General features: G+C 41.9%; 1 protein-coding gene across 1 annotated transcript in view; it reads left to right on the forward strand.

The window, feature by feature from the left end:
• The window catches only part of raver2 (ribonucleoprotein, PTB-binding 2), a 52,148-nt gene extending 26,922 nt beyond the window's left edge, over window positions 1-25,226 (forward strand). Inside the window, exons 5-16 of the mRNA XM_088313945.1 lie at window positions 4,686-4,877; window positions 9,983-10,103; window positions 13,040-13,122; window positions 13,200-13,298; window positions 13,755-13,866; window positions 15,895-16,241; window positions 17,013-17,121; window positions 17,223-17,407; window positions 17,748-17,852; window positions 18,571-18,669; window positions 20,823-21,041; window positions 24,234-25,226. Coding sequence (XP_088170071.1) covers window positions 4,686-4,877; window positions 9,983-10,103; window positions 13,040-13,122; window positions 13,200-13,298; window positions 13,755-13,866; window positions 15,895-16,241; window positions 17,013-17,121; window positions 17,223-17,407; window positions 17,748-17,852; window positions 18,571-18,669; window positions 20,823-21,041; window positions 24,234-24,374 — 1,812 coding nt within the window. The 3' untranslated portion in view covers window positions 24,375-25,226. The remainder of the gene's footprint in view (window positions 1-4,685; window positions 4,878-9,982; window positions 10,104-13,039; window positions 13,123-13,199; window positions 13,299-13,754; window positions 13,867-15,894; window positions 16,242-17,012; window positions 17,122-17,222; window positions 17,408-17,747; window positions 17,853-18,570; window positions 18,670-20,822; window positions 21,042-24,233) is intronic.

Below are 25,226 nucleotides of genomic sequence, written 5' to 3' on the forward strand. Positions count from 1 at the left end.
GAGCATACTTCACAATCAACAAGTCAATAATGTGGTGAATTTCGCTGTGGTGCTGTTTCAAAGCGTAACGCTAAATCCATTAAATATGGTTAACGTGTATCAATTTGAGAAACTGTTCATTGCGACATGGATATTTTATTGTTTTTTACAACTTGTTAAAATGTGTACAAAACCTGCCTCTTACACATTAACCTGCAGTCTTAACTCTGAGAACTACAAATCTGCTGCTCTCTTTGGAAAGGGCCCTCCAGACAGCACTTTAGTTTGAGTCATGCTGAAAAGGTGGAGAGAGCAGAAGGTAAATGGAAAAGGAGTACGGATATTACTAAAGAGGGAACTATGACCGGGTGGAGATGTTCACTTAGGTTGTAAATATTGAATGGCTACCATTGACCACATTGTGATGAAAAGGTAGAACTTTAAGAGTAAATATAGGATGACATGGCATGTTATTCCAATCAATCAGCATTTGTTGTCGGTGCGACAACTCGAGGCCAAGAGCTGTCAGACACACTGTGAGCTGGTTGGTTCAAAATCATCGATACTGAGCTGAGGAATAACTTGACCGGTAAATTGAAGGATTCGTCGTCAACCTTTGTCATAGTCCCTGTGAGGCTGCTGTCATTGCCACAGTGTGCCTGTTGGCCCCACGCTAGAGGATGACGTCTCAAATGGGAGCGGTACGTGAGGGGGAGTCATTCTGAACAGAAGCAGGACAGAATGGGAGTAGTTTTTCACTGGACAAGATTTTTCTTGCAAAAACCGTCGACTGCCTGACTGAAGAGAATTGTCAGAGTTAAACACAATGTCATTACACATTCATTAGGTTGCGCCTTATGGACATCTCAAAAGTGAAGATTGATGTGATTTGATGAGTCCAAATTGAACTCAAGTACTGACAGGGGCAGAGTCGGCAAAGCCAGGTTGAGAAAGTAAACAGGTTGGCTTCAGGTAAGAAACGGAATGGAATCTGATGGCCAATCACTTTTCAATTATCATTTATTCACAGTCCACATATACACTGACACTGTATTTTTCCAAATTCCACCATTAAATCGGTACTCCGCAGAAATTAGATTTTCTAATCGCTGCTGCCACCCGTGGCCAAAAAATAGAATTGCACACTCCTTTCATCTCATTCTCATTACGTGTCCTAAATGGCAATAAATTCTTAAAGAAAGTGTTTGTGCTTGGCTTTTCAAGTCCAAGTCTTATCTCCGTACGCTCCACAGCTAAAATTTCTGATCGATGAGAAGGCGCATGACGTCACATCTGCAGAATACAATGCGGGAAATTTGAACCTGATTCTAGTATGAAAATTGTTTTCCAGAAACTTGCAAGAATAGCCATTGTGAACAGCAAAAGTGTACTAAATGTTCAACTGAAAGGCTATTTGAGAGCTATTTTTGGGCAAAATGGTGCGGAATGCAACTTTATGAACGTTATATTTCCTTTTACGACCGGTAGAACTGCTTCTTACTAATTTGAATTAAATGGCATACAAGTACTAAAGAGCATTGCCTTATCAGGAATCGACCTGTGCACACCCAACAATTATATTACTTTATCGCGGTGGGCACAAGAACATTTGAGTTGAAGTTGAAGATGAATATTTAATAAAATGTGATTGCTGATAAAGATAGTACCCTCTGTTCTAGCGCTGTTACTCAGGCTAGCACACAAAGTTGATAGCCCGCCTGCAATTTTCACTCAAACCTTGTTGAATAAATATTAATGTCATAAGTTTTGCATTTTACCCGCCATCTTTCACATCTGTGCACAAGAATAATAATGAGCACATTTGGTTTTTCTTTCCCACTCACGCCTCCGCCCAGCTTTTTTTTTTTTTTTTGCCATCTCCTCTTCACTTCCGCTGTGTCTACATCCATCCATCTATCCCTGAAGTGGGAGAGTGATTCAAATAATTTCCATGCAGTTTGTTTAATGTATGCTGATGATAATGGGCTATCGACCCTCTCCTCAACACACATATCCATTTCCCTCTCTTATTCCCTCTATGCATCTTCTGTTCAGACCGGAGGCACCATACGCCAAATGAGTAAATGCAAGGTGGGTGGGAAATGTTGGTCCTCTTGATAGATTGAGAACGGGTGCTCACGGTCATTAGCCTTCATCCTCAGTACAATCGCTTCCAACTGATATTTATTGAAACTCATTTTTGCAATAGAAAAATATATTGTTCGGTTTAAATGCACATTTGTTCCTTGGAATCCACTCAAATTAACGAACAGTATTAAGAAAGAATGGATGCATTTTTTGAAGAGTGAACTCTTGAATATTCTTCTGCTATTACTGAGAAAAGGTTGTGTGACATTTTAAATATTAACTTGTCATCACCTCGTATTTTCCATTAGTAGCCATTAGCTTGTCTGCATTATTTAGCGACCTCATAGAAGCTGGAAAATGCTACTTACTGGAAAGTAGAGCCCCTAGTCAGCAGTTTACTCGGTGCTTGAGACTACCTATTATACCCTACATATTGACCAGGAACCGTAATAACAACAAAAAAAAGACAAAATAAAGGCAGAACTTCATATTGTATATAAGTGTTGAACTGTTCAGAGTATTCGCAATATCTTTTTCCGAACCGCTTATCCTCACAAGGGTGGAGGGCGTGTTTCAGGTAATCAGAATAAGAATTCAGAGAACCCTTTATTGTCGCTGTATTCAGTGTGCAACGAAATTAGATAATAATAATAATAATATATAAAACATTATATAAATATATATTTATTATGGTTAACAATGTTATGTATTTTCACAGTTTTATTTGTATATTCTAATTAATTACAAAACTATTAAATACATTTGTCTTATTAGATTGTTTGTTTTTCTATTTGAAAAGTATTCTGACTGTAATGACATGTTTGCGCTATAGCAGGGGTCCTAAACTTTCCTGCATGTTTTATAAGATTCCTACCTGTAACAAACCTGATTCATCAGCTCACTAGCAAGTTCTGCAGGTGCCTCATAACAATCCTGAGCATTCGAATCAGGTGTGTTGCAGGATGAAATCTGTAAAACATTGCAGGAAAACAGCCTTCGAGGACCGGAGGTTATGAGACCCTGCTCTTTATGATACAATTGGAAGAGTCCGCCTGCAGCTCGACTCGTCTCATGAAAGATCTTACTGGTCTGTATGGCTATAAACGGCGAGGAAAATCAAATATAGTGCTTGCTACAGTTCCTCAGAGAACTGTGGTAAAAGATGCAGAAGACTAGAAGCTTTGGACACATAACCTGGAGCATGGTTCTTCTTCATGCATGTTGACATCTAAGCTAAAATGTTCACCATTTCTCTTTCTCGGTCAGCTTTGCCAGCACTTTGCAGCTGCCACACAAAAAACTCTCAAAATGACCGACTCCAGCATCCACACGTTACTTCAGCGGCTCTGGTCTTTTCGCGACTTTTACCATGATTTTCATTCGTTGCTTGTGGGTGTTTATTCCCTATGTGAGGAAATATGGTTGGCAGTGCATTTGGTTTTCACTGTCGTTTATAGCCAGACAGACCAATGAGCTCTATTATGAGATGAGAGTACAGTCGTGGGTTTTTGGCCAGGCGGACACTTCCAACCACATACCGCGTCATCCTCCCAGAACGGGTCATTAATAAAGGACCAATCAAGGCACGGCTCAAAGACTGCATATGATGAGAACAAATATTAGAACCAAGCTGTGCAGTTGTGCTGGAGAAGAGGGTCCACTGGGTTGTTGAATCTCAGATTCGGGAGGACAAACGTTGCAGTGGAACAGTGTACCAGCCGTATACCCTTGGCAGAGTGCATGGAAGTTCTCCCAACTAGTCTTCATGTTTTTTGTGGCCTGAGAGAAGGCGTTCAACCATGTCCCTTGACGGGTTCTGTGCAGGTCCTTCCTGTTTTGGGCCGATCATTCAGTCCCTGTACGACTGCTTTCAGAGTTTTGGTCCGCATTTGATTCCTGTGGTGGTTGGATTCTGCCCTTTCTCTTAATAAGTTCTATGAACACAATTTCTAGATGCAGACGAGGTGTTGCATCTCTGCTTTTTGAAGATTATGTGGTTTTGTTGGCTTCAAGCCGTGATGTCCACTCTCACTGGAGTGGTTTGAAGTCGAGTGTGAAGCGGTTGATTAAAGTCAGCACTGACTCCAAATCTGAGACCATGGTCCTTTCAAAAGACTGGAGTCCCCTCTACAAATAAGAGATAAGATCATACCCCGAGTGGAGGAGTTCCAGTATCTTGGTGTCTTGTACACAAATGAGGGGAAGATGGAACAGGAAATCGACAGGCGGATCAGTAGAGTGCTGCTGCTCCTCTGCATAGACAGGAACCGGATGTGGTGCCTCGGTGCCTCCCTGATAAGGTGTACCAGGCTTGTCCCACCAGTAGGATGCCCCGGAAACGACCCAGGACACGCTGGAGGAGAGACTGCCTGGGAATCCCTCCTGTGACAGTTTGACAAAGTGGCTGGGGAGAGTGAAGTCTGCGTATACTTGCTTAAACTGCTGCCCTGCAAACCGACCCAGAATAAGCAGAAAAAATTTATTATGATTATTAAACTAATGAGTCCAATGTCCATTTAAACTGTTCTGATGTGTTTCTAATCTTTCCATTTTGTGAAATAAAAGATGGAAATTCTTAGGTATGTAATATGCTGATATTGTCTTCATTATGTTCGCAGCTTGCTCAGGATGAAGGAAGTCCGGTGCGTGGTTTCGGTGTGGTGGAGTACGAGTGTGCAGAGCAAGCTGAGTCAGTGCTGATTGAGATGGACAGAAAACTGGTGGGGAGGCAGGAGGTCCGTCTGTCACTCTGCACCCCCGGCACCTCAGGGAGAAGCACCCTGGCTGCACTTATCGCTGCCCAGGGTATGGTGAGTAAGAAGTGCACTCAAAAATTAAGTTACACACGTTTTCCATTTTAAAAGTTTAAGTGCTGAAGAGATAAGTGTGCTAACCGATCTTAAGGAAAAAAAGAAGACATGTCATCATGAATTCACAGGAGTCAATCACCTCATTTCAACTGATTTTAGTTTGTGCCGCCCCAAATTATTTTTTTCAATTGTTTTTATTATATTATTATGTATGATCATATGTTTTTATTTTATATTGTGTTTCAGGGCTGAAGGCAGTAATTGAAGTATGTCTGAAAAGAATTGTGAGAAATCACCAATTCACTTTTACATTTTATTAAATTAGTTCCAAGCTTATTAGCGTCAGGTTTGAAAATGTATTTATATATAATAGGTATTTTTTAATGATCTGATGAATGTTGTGGTAGAAAAATAAAACAGGAACAGCAAAGAACCCCTTATGATAACAGATCCCTAAAGCCCGTATCTCACTCAGTCGCAAATGTTTGAGCATTGTGGCATTTTTTTTTTTTTTTGTCGGGGTTATTAAAGGTTGCGGACGGTTGTGAAATTATTTGAACATGCTCAAAATGTATTTCGCGGCAACTGTTTGCAACTATTAAAACTATTGTCAACTGTCCTTCGAATGACTGCGACTGTTTGCGAACTTGAACGAACCCTGGTAAAAAATCAGCAGTCAGCCTGTGCGCAAACACAATACAACCTGAGCTTGTGACATTATTGCAACAAATTCACAACTTCATCGAGCTATAAAAGCAACAGTAAACTGGCTCAGCAGGTGCTGACATTCTTACAGCTACTTCTAATTGTCTCCATTGTTAATTGGTTAGCACTCAGTCAGCGTTCAGATACACTGAGGTATGACTTGTCATATATGTAAGACCTTGCAGCTGTGGTTGTTGTTGTTGTTAAATCACTCGAGGCGCCTGAGGATAATCCTCAGAAGCGCTAGACTCGCGTGTGGGAGTAGCGGGGGGAATGGATGACGTAGAGTTGGGGGCAAGAGATGACGGGGTGATCGTTATAGATGAAGTGGGGACGCTACGACTAGCCCGTGCCACCCGTGCAGGCGGAGAGAGCCCAAACAGATTCTGCAGACGAAGCCTTGTATGTGTCCATTGAATATCGGGACAGGCCGGAGCAGCTCCTGTGGAACCCCCGTCGACAGGCGGCACAGTCGATGTCGCCCGCCCTAAGAAGAAGAGATCGGAGATGCAGGACGGGCGATGCAGCTCCGATCAGGGAAAAGGGCGCCTCCCACGACGCGAGTCTGAGTGTAGTAACCAGGATTCGCAGGGCTCCTCCATGAAGAAGCCCTTCGCGGGAGACCTCGAGAAGTTTCCTGGTCTTTGTCCCGTTGCAGCTGTGGTATCCCTTCCAACACAGCAATGTGACGCCGAAGCCCTGGCATGGTAATTACAGCTCCGAAGGCTGATTAGTCTCGTCAGTTGTCTCCCACCGTCTGAAATAAACCCCCACTCACAGCTTGTGTCAGCATGTGACGATACGCTAAACCTAATGAACTTCAGCAGACCAGCTCCATAAACACACAGGTAGAAAAGGTCATGAGCACGGTACGAAAGAAAAAATTTTCAAAAGTTCCATGTCTAGAAAAGTACACAGGAAAACCCTGCAACACATTTTAAGGTTCATGTTTTGACTTTAAGAAATGTCTGCAGTAGTTGCCAATGCATCCATTAATCAACCACCAGTTTGAAAAAGGCTGGATTTACACATGGTTTAATGGACAAAAAAAATATGGAAACAAATGGAGCATAAACGTGCAGATAGACTACGTCCCATCAATACAATCTTCAAATCGTTAAAATACACCGCCATAAATGACACAAGTGTTAAATATTACATAAATTGGTACATGTCAATTATTAATTAATTATTTATTGCAGGTAGCCAGTGGATGAATCCAGAGATTACATTCATTTAAATTAGTGTGGTGATGAACCAGCCCAGGTCATTTCAACGGGATATGAGCGAGAGAGAAAGGGAGAGAGAGGAACATTTAATTTTAAAAATGTACGTACGTGTCTGTCCCTTTGTCAGAGAAAGGTGCATTTATTTTGTCTGAGAGACCGCCGCCAGGCTGTTTCACTAAACAAACTTCTTCTTAGCCCTGCAGTCTCGTGAGTTGCCACACGATCATAATCACTTTCAGCGGTGGGAAAGAGTAGTTTTCGGAATGAACGGATCGACAATGTCACTCTGCAATGCCGACTATGCGGACACAGAAGAGCAGGCCTCACATCAAAAGTATGTTCCCCTTAAAAAGGGTGCTAAACACCAGCGACACTACGCAGTGTCTACTTTGTTTGCTCAAACATACGGAGATTTCAGCGTTCAAGAACTCAACATCAAACTTGAAGAAACATATAGCGGTAACCTTACTAAATTAGTTTTTTCTTCTTCCCTCCTCCGGATAGACCAATGTTTACTTGAGTTACTCGAGTACAATTTTTGGCTAATCTATATCTATCTATCTATCTCTATCTATCGTAATCCCTTGTTTTTCGCAGTTAATTGGGAAGCCCCCATGTAAAGTGAAGAGGTTGACTTATGTTTTTCTTTTGGGGGGGGGTTTACGCCTCGATTACACCGTTCCGACCAAGCCCATTAAAAATGCTGTTTATTAATGTGGACAATGCCCCCGGCTGATACGAGGGTAGATGCTGGATTGATATGCAGCCAATCAGCTCCCAGGTTAAATCCACTCCTGCTGTCATTGGTCAATCTTGCGGCCGGGAACCAATCATGCGGCTTGTTGCCTTGTTTAGTGTCCGTAGGTATGTACAAAGCCTCCAAGTCTTTTTTTTTGTCTTATCTTTTGTATTGTCGAGGAATCGAATTGGGACCAAAGACTGAGATTCGAGTGCCAAAAACAGTGTGATTGGAACATTCCCAAGATAAATATTTAAACTGCTCCACTGGGCATATAACATGTGTCATGTTGGCATAGTTTTTATGAAAGAAAAAAATATATAAAATAATTATAAGACAATCTGGATGCTCTTTCTTTTTTTTTTTTCTTTTTTTTTTTTTACAATTGCGTCTCTGGATTTTTTTTTCTGATCAGAATTTCCATTTGTCACACCGCGGTGAACGCTGGTTGTGTTTGTTTGGTCACTTCCTGTTTTATTTTGAAAGACTGCCTATCCCGTCGTTTCAGGTCACTTGCTTTTCCTCCTGTGCCAGTCTGATTGTCAGCTCCGCCCTGATTGTTCCCACCTTATGTTTAAATGGTCCTTGTCGCCCTATGTCCCTTCCCAGTGTGTTTTGTCCCTTGTGCATGCACTTCAACCTTCAACCTTTGCCATAAATCTGACCACAGCCTTGCCAATTATGACTTTCTGCCGCTGAGTGAGTTTTGTTGGAAGTTTGATAGTTTAGTCTGTTTGGTATTAAAGTTTATAGCTTTTGTTGTCCTCCTCGTCGGAGTGATTTTGTCTTATTTACCTTGTCATAGTTTTGAGCCTGCAGTTTTCAGGAGTCTTTTGTTCTGGTTTTTCCTCCTCTGTTTTGGAGTGATCTTCTATTTCGTGATAATTGTAAATAACCTTTGTTTTGATTTTAGAGTGGAGGCATTGATTGAATTAAATTTTTTGAGGTTCATAGCTAGAATAATTTCAAAGCTTATTTTCTCATTAGTCCTCAAATACGTTCGGACACCAATCTTTCTGAAAAATCAATCTCACACAGGCCTCAGTTGTGATGTGAAGGAAAAAAAATCCCTCTTCCACTTGTGGATCTCTCTTGTGAGTAGTCGGTGTGCAGAAGCCAACACCTCAGGAAATGTCAGAACCATGACGATGCTGAACTGATTGTTTTCCATAAACACCGGTCACCCGTGCTCGCTGCCAATAATGCTTGCATTGGTACCAAGCTATATACTTCTTTTGTTTTATTTGAGCTTCATACCCACCTCGCGTGGCTGAGTCCATGTTAAAGTAAGGGAAAAATATTTTACTTTAGTAAGATGGCAAAATATAGAATATGCCACAGATTGAGAGGTTTGGCTTCACTCAACTACCCCAAGGCTAGTTAAAGTTTATTTTAACAAATGTGTACAAAGGCAAAACAAACATCTGAGATTCGGAAAGAGATGAGCATCCAGCCCTTGCTCAGGCGCTCCTCGGATATGATTCTCTGATTCCTCCTCTTGGTCAATGTGATTGTGAATGCCAGGCACCAGATGGCTGCCCCTGCCTCCTTACACGGTGCTTCTCGCTTTCCATTCTTCACATCTTTCTTACCTCTCTGGCACTTGAAAGTGTGTGCGCATGTGAGTGGGCGTGTGGCTGGAGTTTGTGCCAGTAGCTAAACAGATTGCATGGTGACGTTTTTTCCAAGTGAAGGAATAGCAATGAGAGAATATTTTCTTCCTTCTCAGCTTTTTCCTTGGAGGATGCGCTCTCATTTGCTTACACGGACACACACATGCTGTTGAACACATGCAAATACACACTACACGTGTGCGAACACACGAGTGTTCTAGACTTTACCCTCTCTCTCTGACTGCCTGCGTTAAAGCCACTCCATCATTGTCAGTGATGCTGTGTCATGCTGATGTGACAGGATGGGAAACGAGGTTGACTTGGGCCGAAGTCATGCCTTTGCCCGAGGCAGACAAGGAAGAAATATAACTCTGCAGCGCACGTTGTTTTAAATAGCATTGACATTGTACTCTCAGTGCAGACAAATATCTGCAAGGGATTCAGTTCTACAAAGTCTAATTCAATAGAATTGGATTACAGTCTGAGGAATAAAATATCTGCAATTGCACATTTCCATCCGTGGATTCTACTTTGTTAAATGTCCAGCTGTCCTACTTACTGTGCTGTTATCCATGTCAGTATGAAATTATTTCGTTTTTCATCTCGTCTGTGCTTTTTGTTCCCTGTGCGCCCAAAAATTGACTCTGGTGACATGGCAGACGCATCCCGATGATGTAAATGAGAGCAATCGTGACAACAGCCACCACAGGGCGCTAATGATGAGATCAAACAAACAGCATATTTTCATTTGCCCTACACACACTTCCGTTCATCTTGGGCTTCTGTGTATAATGTGTTGATTTTATTGTCTTCCTACAGATTCTAAGTAACAGGAAAGGCCTGTTGCCAGAACCGAACCTAGCTCAGGTGCTGACCAGTATGACAAATCCTGCAGCCTTACAGATCCTCATGAGACCTTATCACAACGGGAAAAGGGGAGGTGAGATGGTGTGCAATCTCCTAAATCCATCCAACACAATCTGTTCGGTGATGCTGGTTGACTTCTTATTTAGGCACATTTTTCCACTGATAATTCCGGTAGTTCTCCAATTTAATCAAACAGGAACTACAAAGTATTTCCCCAACCGCGACTAGACAAACAGTCTAATCAGTCACTAGTCAGTATTAAGAAAAGTGAAGTCTTATAAATGAGGCTTACAGTTCAGGGCTCGACAAAGCGCCCAATATGCTCGCAAATGTGGCCAACATTTCCGTGTGGTGCTGGTAAAAATGTAATCTGGTCGCACGAGCGCGAATGCAAAGCGAAGGCACTCCAAATCTGTCGCAAATCTGTAGCTCGTCTGAGAGGCACCTGCGACACTGCGCACGTCATCCAGTGTTTCATGTTGAATTATGTAATACATCAAACACACAGTAAATTTTGTCGTGTATGTTTTATTCTAAAAAGGCTATATTTGGTACCAGTAAATGGAGTAAAATTTGGATGTAATAGATTCAGCATAAAATTCTATGCAAAATTTACTTTGCGTTAGAATTTTATGCTGAATATTTTACCAATTTTACTCCGTTTACAGGGACCAAATATTTGTCTTTAAATGTGCACTACAAAATTTTACTTTATACTACTGTCGTTTAAGACACTATGTATATGGCCAGTTGGGTCTCCAACTATCAAGCGATCGCTCTCTTAAAATGCGGAAACTGATGTATTGTTTGTATTGTGGGCTGATCTCTTGTGCCAAATAACAGGCAGATGCTTGTGAATGAATATTTGTTATTAAATGTTTTTGTTATTAAACATTGACACCACTTTCGTTTGGCGAGACACAAAGAGCATTTGAATACTGTCCGACACGTCAAACTCAAAACAGCAAAAAGTCCATCAATGCAGTAAACGTGAATCGTAGGGATGTAACGATTCACTCAAGCCGATTTTCAGACATGTACTTGAAATATCCGTCTGATCTGATGTCTCACTCCAAGGTTTAGCGAAGAAAAGTTGACAGTCCTGGTAAAATTGTAATCAAACAAACATGACATAAATATGACACAAACACATATATGAGAAGGATTGACATTTTTTTTTTACAACATATTAGTATACATAGGTCTTTAAAAAATTTTGGGGGGAGGAAATGTTATGTATCAAAAGTGCGAGTGGTGTCAGTACTTCTACTGGTATCTGTTAGAAAAAAAAAGTTGTAGCGAACATCCCGAGTATAAACAGTATGTTGTTTGTCTAAAGATTAAAAGCAACTCCGCTTGAAATTTGATGTTAGTGCCACATGAAAGTGTGCAAGCTGGATTGCTAAAGGACTTAATCCAAATGTTACCATGGCAATGACAGCAACACTGTTTTCCTTATCACAAGTCAGTTTACCACTCAAATTTTAAACCTGATACTATTTTTTGCCAAAATTACTGCTCTTGTTTTCTCAAAAACAAGAGTGAACTGTGACATCTCATAAAATTCAATACAATTTGGGTTTAGAGAGGCAAGTAACAGACACATTCCAAATTCATGCATGATATGGTCATGTGATAGGGTCCTGAGTGTCCATTGGTGGAAATATGTTTGTCTGTACAGTATGTGCCCTGTGATTGGCTGGTTGGCAATCCACAGTGTGCCTTGCCTCTCTCCTAAAGTCAACTGCGATCGTCTCCAGCTCACACACAACCCTATTTTCCTTTTTCTTCACTTGCTTTTCTCCATTGCTGCATGTTTTCCTAGGATGGTTGTACATTTTATCTTGCAAATTTTTCTGAGGCATCTGCTTATAGAGATAAAAAAAAAAAAACATAGCTGTGAGGTGCTGCGCTATATTTGTGTTCATACCAACTTTGTTTAACGCGTGTAAATCAATTCCTGGAGCTTTGAGAACGGAACAGGCCTTTTTGAGTCAATGAATGAGAACGTGATGGCAATGCAATATTGCATGATAAAATGAAAGATTGCCCTTAGCCATCTTCCTCTCAGTGGTATTATATTTCAAAGGCCAGTCGAGAATCACAAAATTTAATTAAAAGTAGTGCAACTGCTGATAATGTTGCTGGTAACTACAGTGTTATGCACTATTGCAACTGCGCACTATTTACATTTGCAGTGATAGACAATTTAAACCCTGCTGAGAATTATATTTGTGTTCCTTCAAGAGTTTGTCAAACAATTACGTTAATGCACTAATTAGACTTTTGAAGGCTCCTAAGGATTTGTTTGTGTCGTGCATCACAGCGCCGCCGAAAGGAATTCCCTCGTCAATGTGGAAATGACAACTGCACTCACAGCATGAATAATCTTCTGAATTTGATGGTTGAGGTCTTTCCAGAACTCATTCTTTAAGCAGTACTTTTGCTTTAAGCAGCTTGGAAGATAATCAAAGACTCCCTGAAGAGTCTGCTCGGCTTGTAGGGGGCTTTTTCATTTGATTAATAGTTAATCAGGTATTAACATGAAATTGTGTGACATTAGCGGGACAAATGAGTTCCGGAAGAAGAGTAGATGAGAGGTGGGGGAGCTCTCTTTGAAGAAGAGCACACAATTACAGTTTAAAATTAGAACCCTGATTAAATGTTAAACGTTCTGTACCTGTTCTGAAAGAAGCTACCATTAGCTTTGAGGCTTTTGGCTTGCATTTATTATGAGGTGGCGTTTGGTTCACGTATTTAAGTCACATGTTTACACGACTGTGGGAAAGTGTTTCGTGTCTCTTGCCCAGAAACAATCGTCATTCAGGCGATTATTAATTAGGGACATTGTGTTCATAGGAATACTTCACTTGTCGTTAATCAACAGTTGCACGTGTACAATCAAAAGGGATCAAAAAATAACATACAAATGCTCATCTTATTCATGTCACATATAGTTGATTATTAAAGTTGTAGTTTGACAGTCTTTTTTTTGTTGTTGTTTTTCAGGGAAGTATGGCCGTCGCGTGAACCTTCCATTCCTCAGGCCGCCGCTCAGCACAGCTCTTCTTACACTTGGAAAAGCTCGACAGGTTGCAACCGCATCAACCGGGGTGTGTTTGTGTGTGTGATGATAATTTTAAAATACAGGTCTTCTTTTGCCTCGCAGAGTGCCATGTTTGGTAATGGACTCGTTCTTCAGAACCTTCTGCATATACAGATTGCTCAACAGCAGCTTTTACACATCAAAGACAAGTGCATCAGCAGTGTAAGATACCCGTGCGTGCGCGCATGCGTGCCTGTCTGTCTGTCTGTCTGTTTGTGATGTTGGGTAAAACACAGATTACATGTCATAAACCACTCTGCACTCCGCCACGTTAAGACTGTGAGCACACAACTTGGATACCGCGTTTAAAGGGGATGCTGCTTTGTTTGTCCACAATTAAAGTCATATCTGATCACCCCCACAGCGGCGCAGACCTCACAAATACCATGTCTATCCCACCCGCCTCCGGCGCAGAGTTACTTGGTCCATAAAAATAGGGCCCGGACTCTTAAATGAAGCTAACCTTTTTTGGTACTGTAGGAGGAAGCCTGTTCACTGACATCCTGAACAGCATATAGTGTTGCTGGTTTCTGAAGTGTCTGTCAGATCGTCAAAATGCACTGCTTTTTTTTCTTTTTCTTTTTTTAATCTCATACCTTTCTCCTTGCACCTCCTTAGGCCTCAAGCCTGTTGGGAGATCCAGCCAGGTTGCTGATGCAGCAAACTTTACCTCTACGGGCTCCAGGCCTCATAGCAGTTGGGAAAGGCCTCCTGGGAGACTCCCCCTCAGGTCAGTAAACTGCCTATAATGTAAAGTTGAAGTGTAATTACAACAAACAAATTAAATCATGTTGACATGCAAAATACATCTTTCTGTGTTTCTCTGAAAACCGCTTTATTGATTTTATTTTTCTGAATTCCATTTCCCTCTTGATTGAACAGTGTGTAGGCTATTACAGCATATCTTGGTCGTAGTAAACTAACTCCTGGAGCGCAGCCATTTGGCTTACCCACCACCTCTACCATATGATGGCCGTTTTTTACCTAATGCCCTTAATCACCTTTGGTCTGCAATAGTCACAATTACTCACAAGGCAGTGATCTAGTTAGTCAATTTGCTGGATTTTTTAGGGGTTTCAAACCAACCAATCATTTAGCTGCCTGTGAGTTGTAGTGTTCATTCAGATAATTGTGATTTACAATCAGTGTCAATTTCGGTGTGCTTAAGAGAGTGGGTTTGGTCTTAAATGCCCTTTTCATGATTGGCTTTAGCCATAACGTGAAAGTGAACATAATTACCCATGAGCAATTAAGTAGACACAACGCTGATAAAAACCAAAGACGCAGAAAAAAAACCCGCCAACAACTCAGCACAACTTACTTGCACACCAGGTCGTGATGGGTCCTTTGCATTTACATGTCAGCGCATACGTTGAGTAATTAAGCGCAAAGAAGCCTGCGCGCCGTCCGTGTGTGCCCTGCGACTGGCTGACAACCACTTCAGGGTGTAGTGCGCCTTTTGCTCAGAGTCAGCTGGGATAGGCTCCAGCATCCCAGCGACCCTGTACAGCGTAAGCAGTATGGATGATGACATCTTTTTGACGCTCAGTTCTTGCCTACGACACTGAAATATGTTTTGGGTTATAATAACAACAAACTCTGCTTTTCTACTCCGGCGTACGTGTGCCAACTTGTATTGCTCGGCCATAACTTCCGCATTGCCTTCGTGTGCATGCGTGCAACATGCCTAAATTCTACAAATGTCATAGGGATCCCGAAAGAAGAAGAAAGCATTCCGCCTTCTGTGACTATTCTGATCTCTTATCGGTAAATACGATATTTGTTTTCCTTGGGGTTAATTTCACTTTAAGTGCATTCTACCAAGTGTAAGTTCCATCCTATGAAAACATTGTATTGCCTTTTATTGCTATGCGGATGACAGATCTATGTCCAGTCTCAAGGAAATCAAAGCCTGTATGTCACTTAATTTCTTGAATTTCAACAAAAAGAATACGTTATGTTCGGTCCCAGTGGCCTTTCAAATCTGTTGAACTTGACCTTGCCTTTTAACTGGCCTTGCCCCAGCGTACCTCTCCGAGGTCCTCCACCCCTACGTACCTGCTTTGCTGCCTCAGGTCTGTGGACCAAATGCTGCTGGAGGTGCCGAGGACCAAGCAGAGCCTCAGAGGGGGATCGCACCTTTTCTGTTGTGAATGACTTCCCATTTATTGTTAGGCAAGCCCCCGCTCTGTCCAAAGATCAACATAACAGCCCTTCATTGATTAAAAAATCATCAGATGTTCACATTTTCTGCAAGGTCAATATCAGATGTCATACTAAAACTCCAATTGTCATTATCCAATAGAATGAGTTGACTTGTTAAAAAAAAAAAAAACCTACAATGAGCTCATTCTCTTCAATGAACCTAACAGAATATTTCCATATGAAAAAAGGAGTATTGACAAATTACACAGGTGTGTAATGTCACATAGTGTTTCATTTGTGTTTTGGTATGATGCGAAGCTACTTGATGTTGCCTCTCTGTGAGTCTCTTTGTTTGCCTACACGAAATGTATTTATTTATTAAACTATTGAGTGGGAGTATTGGGACACACTGCTACTGCTCCAAAAAAATGAATTATTGATGACATTTGCGGTGCAAAGCCAGTCTCCTTCGAACAGTACAGGCTGTGTAGACAGCTGAGCTCAAGGGGACAGATGTACTGATGACGCTCCCGCTTCGACTATATGAAGAGTTGCCATTACCTCCATTTTTCTTTTGCTGTCAGTTATTTCCCTTTGTCTCGTTCACTGACAGAATTCTGCCACGAGCCTGTGCCAGCGTCAACCCGCCATGCCGCAGTGATGGTGTCCGCAACAGGCGTGATGCCCTACTTCCAGCCCCGACCTGATGGAAGCGAACAGACCAGCATCCAGTCCATCTGCACTGCCTCCTCCGCCGCCTCCTCCTCCATCTTGACTTCTTCCTCCTCCAACTTTGGTGATAGGCAGGCTGTCCCTCCAGAGAGTACGATGCCGGGACAAAACTACTCTTTGGGAAGAAGTAACTCAGGCCTATGTGCGGCTCCGCCTAACGCCCCAGGGGGAGTTTTTCCATCCACTGGGCATCGCAACGGTTCAGATGGCTCCCCACTGACCAATATGGTTAGCACAGCCAACGACACTTTTTGTACTACTATTACTACTACAACTTACGGACATGACCCAAACATCAAAAACTGAAAATGTTAACTATTTGATAATTATCTCACTTTTATTTCTGTCAATCATTCCCATGATCTACCAGGAAGGTTTATGTCTGTTAGTAGATCCCATTTTTTATTAATTATAATTTAAATGCTTTCCATAATTTATTTATTGTCCAATGCTAGCCAGTTATACATTATACCGCATTCTTCCTTTCTTCCGCATACACACATTGAGACAGTATGTTAACAGCTCGAGTCTCTGTTCCGTTTTAAAATGGATACATTGAGTTTAATCCCATTTGTCTGTTGGCCCAAAAAGCAGCACCAACGCGAGAAGCCTTCCATTCCCCTGCAGGCCACTTTGTTTGCTACCTCTGCTCGCCTACATCGTTAAACGAAACTCTTCGAACGTCCTCTTTCATTGTGATTCATTGAGATAATCATAGTGCTCATGTTCTTAGGGGGACGTGAATCTTGAATCTCTGGGCTGTCTCCTCTAAAGTCTTTTTTTTTAATGAAGGGAGAATGTAATTAACGGAGTACAATTCTCTCAGGTTCACAAGCCTCCTAAAGCTCAACCAAGTCATTGTGACTCAGAGTTACTCGTAACGTCAGCATGTGATGCGGTTAAGGTTAAATGAATTTCTTTAAAAAAGTAGAGAGCTGTAATTGCCACTTCCGAGTTGATGCACGCGCTAGTGATTCGACTCCAATTTCTTCTCTTCAGGTAAACAGTGGTCAGAATTCTCTGCTGGGAGAGCCCCCGAAAGATGTCCGACTGCCCTCGAATCCGTACCTGAATCTAGCCAGTGTAATGCCGGGGGTTGTTCTGCAAGGTACTCACACTCGCGCACAAAAAAACTCATTTGCATTAAGACTCAGCTCTGTCATGAAAGCGGGTCGCTCGTCTCATTGTGACTCCTCGACCTCTCTGCAGGGTCACTCGGCAGTAAAGCCCCGGCTGGGCAGACGAGCTCAGGCATGTACGGCAGCTCAGCGACGGCCCCTGTTGTCTCACAGGGTGGAAGCTCCTTCTCCCACACTGCAGCTGTTCCCACCACATCCTCATACAATACTGACACTTCCTCTGACTACAGCCACTACAACCAGGCCTACACGCAGGTACTCTCGCACGAATGCTCTCCTTGATCCTTTTTTTCCCTCTTACTTTCCCTTTTCAGTTTTCTTTTGCTCCTTCCAGGGTTATCTTACGTTCACAGGTGTTCCTTCCTATCATCCCTTTTCTTGCTCTCTTTTATGTTATGTTGCTTTGGCGCTGTTCTTTTTTTCAAATAGTTTTCTCCAGCAGCAACTCTAAGCATGTGATGTTTGCAGCAAAACACCAGCGAATGTTAAATTACAATCCATTCATTCACACGTGTTTGAATGACAAAGAACAACAAGTGCATTCCAGCCAGTCGACTTTGCATTAATTGTGTTTGCGTACATGCGTCTTCTGTAGGAGGCGATGCAACAGTGGTACCAGCACTACCAAACGGCACAAGGCTACAACTCGGCAAGTCCACAGGTCAACACAGCCACCGATTACAGCAAGGACCACACACAGGTAATATACTCACGTATTATAATTAGTTACGACTACAGCTTATTTATGTAAGGTGGGAGGGGAAAAGTATGTAAACCCTTTGAAATTTCTGACATTTCTGCAATAATCGGGCCTAAAATGAAATCACATCAATAAACAAAGACTCTGCTTAAACTCACATTTGTTTTGAAAACAGAATAAAAACAGGAAAAGAGACAAAAAATGAAGTAAACCCTTTAATAACTGGTTTAGCTTCCTTTGGTCGCAATAACCTCCAGATGAGGCGTGTGTGACGATATGGAGGAATTTTGGACCATTCCTCTTTACAAAACATTGCTCAAAAAGATTCCTGGAAGATCTGGTGTAAATAGCTCTTGTGAAGTTATTCGACAGCATCTCAGTTGGGGTAGGTCAGGACTTTGACTTGGCCATTCCAGAAGACATATTTTCCTATTTTTCTTTTTATCATGTCTGAATATGAGGACAGTCTGATCTCCGCTGCAAAAAATATGAGAACATCTATTTGTTTGTGTGTTATTAAATCAGACTCTGTTAATTCCTGTGATTAAGATGGTCACACCACATTTTATGAACAATTAGCAAGGAATTCCCAAGGGTTCTCACATTTATTTTCCTCACTAAACTTAAAAAGCAGCAAGCTTGCACACAATCGGGCTTCGTGATCTATGTGTACACATGGGATGACATGGAATCTAAGAAGGCCTTTTTTGTGTTCTAGGTTCCACCGGTTTCCTCGTATAGTGATTACAATTCCTACATGCAGACAGTCACTCAGTATTACTCCCAGTCGACAGCTACTCAGCCCTATGCCAACAAGGTACTCACACACGCACCAACCCACGCAAAAACTAAATAAATGCTGCTGCCAAGTGTGAATTTCAGCAGAAAGGCAGAACGCGTTCTCCTCTTGTTTTTTTTTAAAATTTTTTAGAGTGATCCTGCACCCTCCCACAGTTATTAAAAATTTTATCTTAATTGAATCATTAAAGGTGTCAAAATGGAGACCAACGGGCCAGGTGCAGCCCGACACATGATTTCATGTGGCCTGCAAAAGCTTGCCACAATTTTCTTTGAGTTCTGTTCAAAAGTAGCTCGCCATCATAGAAAAACAAATGCAGACAATAATAAGGCTCAAGTGGCTCCCACTCGAGCCAAACACCAAATCCATAAATTCTTAAATATTTGTTGGGTTTTTTGTCTTGGTGCCCTTCCCATACCGCACATGAACTGAAATATGACCTTAAAATCAAGGTATGTACTAGGGCTGGGCGATAAACCAAAAATTTACCGTTACCGAAATTTATTACAATGACCGAAATCATTTTGCCCATGTCGGTAAATTCGGTGTTAAAAAAAAAAAAAAGAAAAGCCTTTTCTGTCTGCGGCAATGTTCATGCCCCTTTAAGACCGCTACAGCGCCTCTAGTCACGTGACTCCACCCATCAGACGTCGCTGTCGTAGCCGGCGATTCAAATCCAGAAGCTTTTTCACCACCCACAACACAACCATGCTGTGCTGAAAGTTCAAAGTGAGAAGCAAGGTTGGACAAGTGACAACAGCCCATTAACGGAGGCGACACCATACGAGAGAACGTCTCAGAGGTGGACGCGATAGCCTAGCACATAGCTAAAGATAAAGCTCCTCTTGTTACAGAGGAGGGCGCAGGATTTAAACGCTTCATGAAAGCCGTATTTCCCGATATGGACTACATCGGGCCGGGAGCTTAGACATGTCAAGCATTTTGCATCTACATCCGACTTGTGGTCGGGTCGCAACATGGATCCCTGATTGAGCCTGACTGTGCATTACATAGATGACAAGTGGCGACTGCGCACCAGAGTACTCGAGACGGCACATTTTCCCCAATGATGCACACATGTTTATTTGGCATGCATTGACATTTTCTTTCATTTTATTTAGCATTTTTTTATTTGCCATTATTTACATCATGAGAGCATCTTGGCGCAATCTACTTGCAGAAAAAGATTTTGCAAGAGGTACCCTTTTTCTTTGTGACATTGTTCAAGTCATGCAAAGCACGCTATTTCGGAATTCATACAAATGATTTTTGTACTTTTGTTTTTCATTGAAAGTAATGTGTACCAGTTGGTCAATAATAAAAACAGTCAATATGCATTTCCTGCATTTATTTTGATTTTTTTTTAGTCCACGGGGGGAATTTATTGTGCATTTATCGTCATCGAGGTAAAATTGGTCAATTTCTCGCGATATTGATTTGAGGTCATATCGCCCAGCCCTAGTATGTACTCAACAGTGATTTTTGGTATACCGTTAGAATCGTAGCGAGTCAACATTGACTGTATGTGTCATAACCAGTCCTCGGGGTAATAACTATGATGCGGCCCGCAATGAGAACCATTTTAACTCATTCAATCCTTCAGACATAAATATCGTTTTTTAAAAAACGTAGTCCCCACCTCCCAAAGACGTATTAATACGTCTTTGCCTTTTTTTGCGTCATAGCTTCGCATTTTTATAGCAATAGAACACAATATTCAGTTGGCCTCGCAAAATGAGTCAAAATCCAGAAAACCGCTGCAATTGAGGGGTTGGTGAAAATTTCTGGGATTAAATGAGTTAAGAGCTCTGCTCTAAATGTGAATATCAACGGTTGGTTGTCCTGTGAATCGCTGGTGACAGTCTATAGCGTGTACCTTGCCTCTCATCCAAAGTCAGCTGGGATTGGCTCCATTTTACCCATGACCCTAATGAGGACAAGATGGATACAAAATGGATGGATGGGATTACTCAATCTCGTCTGTTAAAAGACAAAAACTGTAGATTTGCCTGTATTTATGGCATTTGTTCCTGATGCTCATTGAATTCAACTGAAGATGCTCACTTTCGCTTTCAATTGCTAAACAAACCTCCACATTCCTCATTAGGCAGAGGAGGTAATAATAGTACTCTACTGAACTTTGTTCTGATACACTTTTTTTTAAAAAACAGGAAATGGACGTGTGTAAGCCTCTAGGCGTGGCTCTTCATACCGTCAACAATAGCGTGGCTCCTCCCCCCGCTGTCCTCCCAACTACTGCCATGCTGCCAGCCTACAGCACCCTGCCTCTGATGCCCAGTTTCCTTGGCGCTCCACACCCAATAGCAGCCACGCCAAATGCCGTCACACATGCGCAAGCTGCCGCCCCAGACTGGAACAGCTACTATTATGTGAGTAGAAAAGTCAAAGGACCTAAACGCGCATGTCTCTGTGACTCAGAATTAGAAACTCTTTATTACCACTTTAAGGGAAATTCAGAGGACAAGGCACACAATGAAAATAATACAACACATAAGACTAAAATACAGACTCAATAAAAAAAATAACATAATAAAAGGAAACATCTTATTTATACACATGATTGTTAACGTGTTCATTCCAGGGCTATTGAATAGACAATAATTGCTTATGGAAATAAGCGCAACATGTAGAATGTGCAAATAAACAATGGTAACTAAGAACATGAGCAACCTAAAGGCTAGTTACCATAAACTAAATAAATTGCACTGGAGATGAATAAAACACGGAGAATTTCTATCCTCCTCCTAACGCTGGTGGCTTAAGCGCAAAGTCATTTTGGATTGCATGTTAAGAACTCAAAATATAAAGCTATTTTGAGCCTTCCTCACGACGTGTCTATTATATTGCCCATCAGTAAGAGCCCTGCTTGCTGACCTGCTGATATCTTTCCAGCAATTTTGACAAGACCACAAGAGGAGAATTATTTTTGAAAGAGTTCAGGTGACCAAAACATGGAATAATACAGAAGGATAAAACTGATTCAGTTAAAAGAGAGTCATCATCTCAAGTGAAACTTGGAAGGTTGTCATTGTTGTTAAAAAGTCCAACCATTGATTCCCTTTTTTGGAGATGACCTCAGCGTGAAGTTCAAAAAGCAGTTTATTATCAAGGGCCACGCCCAGATATTTGTATTTCTCTACCGTTTGACCTTTAATAAAAGTGGTTTGTGAAATATGGGTTGACTTTGTCAAATCAATAACCATGTCCTTGAATGCTGACACATTAAATTTGTGATAATGCTCGACGCTCCGGGTTGCAAATTCATCTTACAACATGCCCATGACCCTTCTCACCCCCCCTTGAAGACGAACTGTAAAATGTGCCTATTACTGAAGCTGCTGCGGCAAGCATTTGTGTATAAACTAAAGAGGAGGGGAGACGAGCAGCAACCTTGAAGAGAAGGCAGCACACAAGAAAAAAATATTTGTCTGTTTTGCCACGATGAATCCAGTGCTCGACACGAGAGCTTTGCTCAACTGAAATGAATTCCAAATGCCCCGCAACTGCACTTCTATCACTGAACGTTATTATTTGGTGGCAATGGGGAAAGCACGATTGGTGATTTTGATCTTTGTGACAAAACCAGCAGTCTTTTATTTCAGGCACGCTGTACTGTCACAGTTGTTTGCTTTGGAAATAAGTTTCTCACATTCTGGCACTTTATTACATTTCTCAGTGCCATTTTCCGGGCTGCACAGAAGAGGCTGACATTTGACTGTTGTTAAAGTGGGTGTTGCCTGCAGCCGAGAGCACCATTGGGCTAGCAAGTTGGGAAAGGATTGGGCGTGGTCTGGCTGTGATTGACAGCAGTTTACACCACATTTTAAATAAACAAACCAATTGCTTTGCTAATGAATCACTTACCTGAAAATCGATATGAAGATGTTGGCAATCGCTACTATTGAAATTTCATCTTGCTACGGTCGCGTGTACGTGACGGAGGCACGGTGGCAGAGTGACTACTTCAAGTTCTCTGCTCGTCCAATCAGAGGACAGAAAGACATTCACATGCAGTGCAGTGTTTAACCTGAAGATGGCTCTACATCGACATTTTTTTCTCCAAATTCAAGACGACAAAATAAAGACCATGACACGAAGACAGCATTAGTAGACAGTTGATCACTCAAAAAAATTTTATTTGAACACATCTCAGCTGTCATGAAGGAAATATTCCAGTTGGAAATCTTTGTCAATAACATAGTGAAATGCATTTAGAACAAAATAATGTAAGAATGATCAATGTAACAGGATGTCAGGATTCAGCATCATACTCGTAATAAAAGCGGCAAAAATCAGATCACGGCTAATCCAACTTCTGAGGAAATTCCTGAGACGATTCAAATTGAGGCTCGGTAGCGTTCAGTTGGGTTACGTCTTGCGTGTGAACGATATGTGTGTGTGTGTGCGCTCATGTGATCCTCCATCCATGACCTGGCAACTCTTCCGTCATTGTCCCACTGTCCTTATTCAATAAAATAATCGTCCAACGCCCCTGTGCGTCCTTGTCCTTTTAAAACCTTTTCAACCTTATCCTTCACCAGTTCCAGTTGAGGGTCAGACGAAAACCCACTTCCGGCCTTGCTTAGTAGACATTTTAAATAAATAAAACTTTTCATCCTCCGTCTCCAAAATGCCTGTTTGTCCGAGACAGACAGATGGACCGTTCCATCCCTGGGACAAAATGCCCATTTTTGGCTGTAGGTAGAACGTCTGACGAATTGACTCGTGGGTGTGTGGCCTTGCTGGAGGTCATTTTGTTGGGCTCCTTTTCACAAAGGAGCAGACAGCCGTCCTGCTGCTGAGTCATTTTCCCCCTCCACATTTCCTGCTGTAGTGGCCTGTCAGCATGTCTGCTCTGCTGCCAGGTGACACCAGCAAGACCAGCGTTGAAACACAACAAAACTATGCTGGTCAATGCTATGTTTTTTTTTTTTTAGCAAGGGCTTTAGCTTTATCTCTGAAGCTTCAAATGTCGTGACATGATTCTTCTGGGTCCATTTCCTGACCTGAGTATGATGCTACTTGTCACTAATGTCATCAGTGTTTAATGTTTCCAGAACAACATATAAACAGCTGACTAGAGGACCTTCTCAGAGAGATCGATGGCTGATGACATTAAGAGACAGGATGTGGAAGCCACAGCTTGCGAGACAGCACTGTCTGAAAAGAGATTTCCATTTGTTTAGACAGACCGACCGCCTTTTGTGGCCTCTTCTCTCTCATGCAGCAAAATCATGTTAGCTTGCTCTTGTCCTAAAACAAACACAAATTCAGCATGTTTGCATTGTTGTCTAGTTCATTTTCGCACAGATTCTTCTGTCATGCTATTTCATGTGACTGTTCAGAACCCAAACTTCGTTCGTGTGCCTTTAAAAGACAATGTCAGTTTTGGGGGGAAATATTACATCATAAAAATCCATCCTGCCATCCAATTTCTATAAGATGACTGTGTGAGAGGCGGGCAACATCCTGGACGGGTAGCCAGACAATTGCAGAATGCGGCAGCTCAATCAAATCTCTTAAAAAAAAAAATCTTAATTTGTCCCCCTCTTTTTTTTCAGAACCAGACGCGGGGCCACAAAAGGGAGTACCCCCAATTGGCGGTGCAGGAAGTGGCATCATCAGATGGCGGCTACATCGGACAGCACTCCCAAGGCCTTGGGGGACAGTATGCTGACTATTTCAAGAGGAAGCGGCTCTAGAGTGATGAGCTCACTGGCGGGCTCACAGCTCCTTTTCATGTTTGGAACTTTCAAAAGCTGGGTGCAGTCAAATGGTGCAGTATGCTGAGTCCTCGGTTTAGTTGTCACATTCGCGAACAGTGTAGTCCTATCAGTGGAAATGCACTTCCCGGCTATTCATGTAAAAAAATGAAAAACAGTAAGTTGGGTAACAAAGCGTGCCTTCTTGTGCTGCGTGTGGACATTCGTTTCCTTACGCCGCAGCGCAAACTAGTTTATTACGCGCCTTTGGTAATCTGGCGTGTGGGGATTGTCATAAACCGAGAACCAGTGGACAAGTGACAATCCATAGGACAGTGTTCTTTAATCAGCACTCTCTCAAAGAATTTTAATTACTTAATTACTACAACTACTTTTGTTGAAATGAAACTCGTTAAATCACTTTAATGGCGTTCAAGTAATACTTAGACCACATTAGTCTGAGCATTGAAAAAAGGTGAGTTTTTCATGGAATATATGTTGCCCCCCCCCTCAAAAAAAAAATCCACCAATAGGTGAATTTGTGAATGTCGAACTGCAAATATGCGGATGCTCAGACGTGTGCAGTTCAAGCCTTAAGCCTCCTCAAATAGTCGTTATTCCTCGCCAGTGTGTCAACTATACTAACATGATGTAAACTTTTGTGCCGTATGTTTATAGGCTGTAGGCCACAATGCTGACGGACTGGTCAAACGAACAAACATTTTAAAGCTAACGGTCCAACAACAGTGTGTCTGTTAGTGCTTTATCATCTTTTCTTTTCCTTGTACTGCGCTTGCTCTTTTCGACATGGGCAGCTGTTCCATGTGCCTCTGTATGCGTGTGTGCGTGTGC

Source organism: Idiotropiscis lumnitzeri, chromosome 13 (genome assembly GCF_059441095.1).
Source record: "Idiotropiscis lumnitzeri isolate Australia: NSW breed Sydney's pygmy pipehorse chromosome 13, RoL_Ilum_1.0, whole genome shotgun sequence".
NCBI lineage: Eukaryota > Metazoa > Chordata > Actinopteri > Syngnathiformes > Syngnathidae > Idiotropiscis > Idiotropiscis lumnitzeri.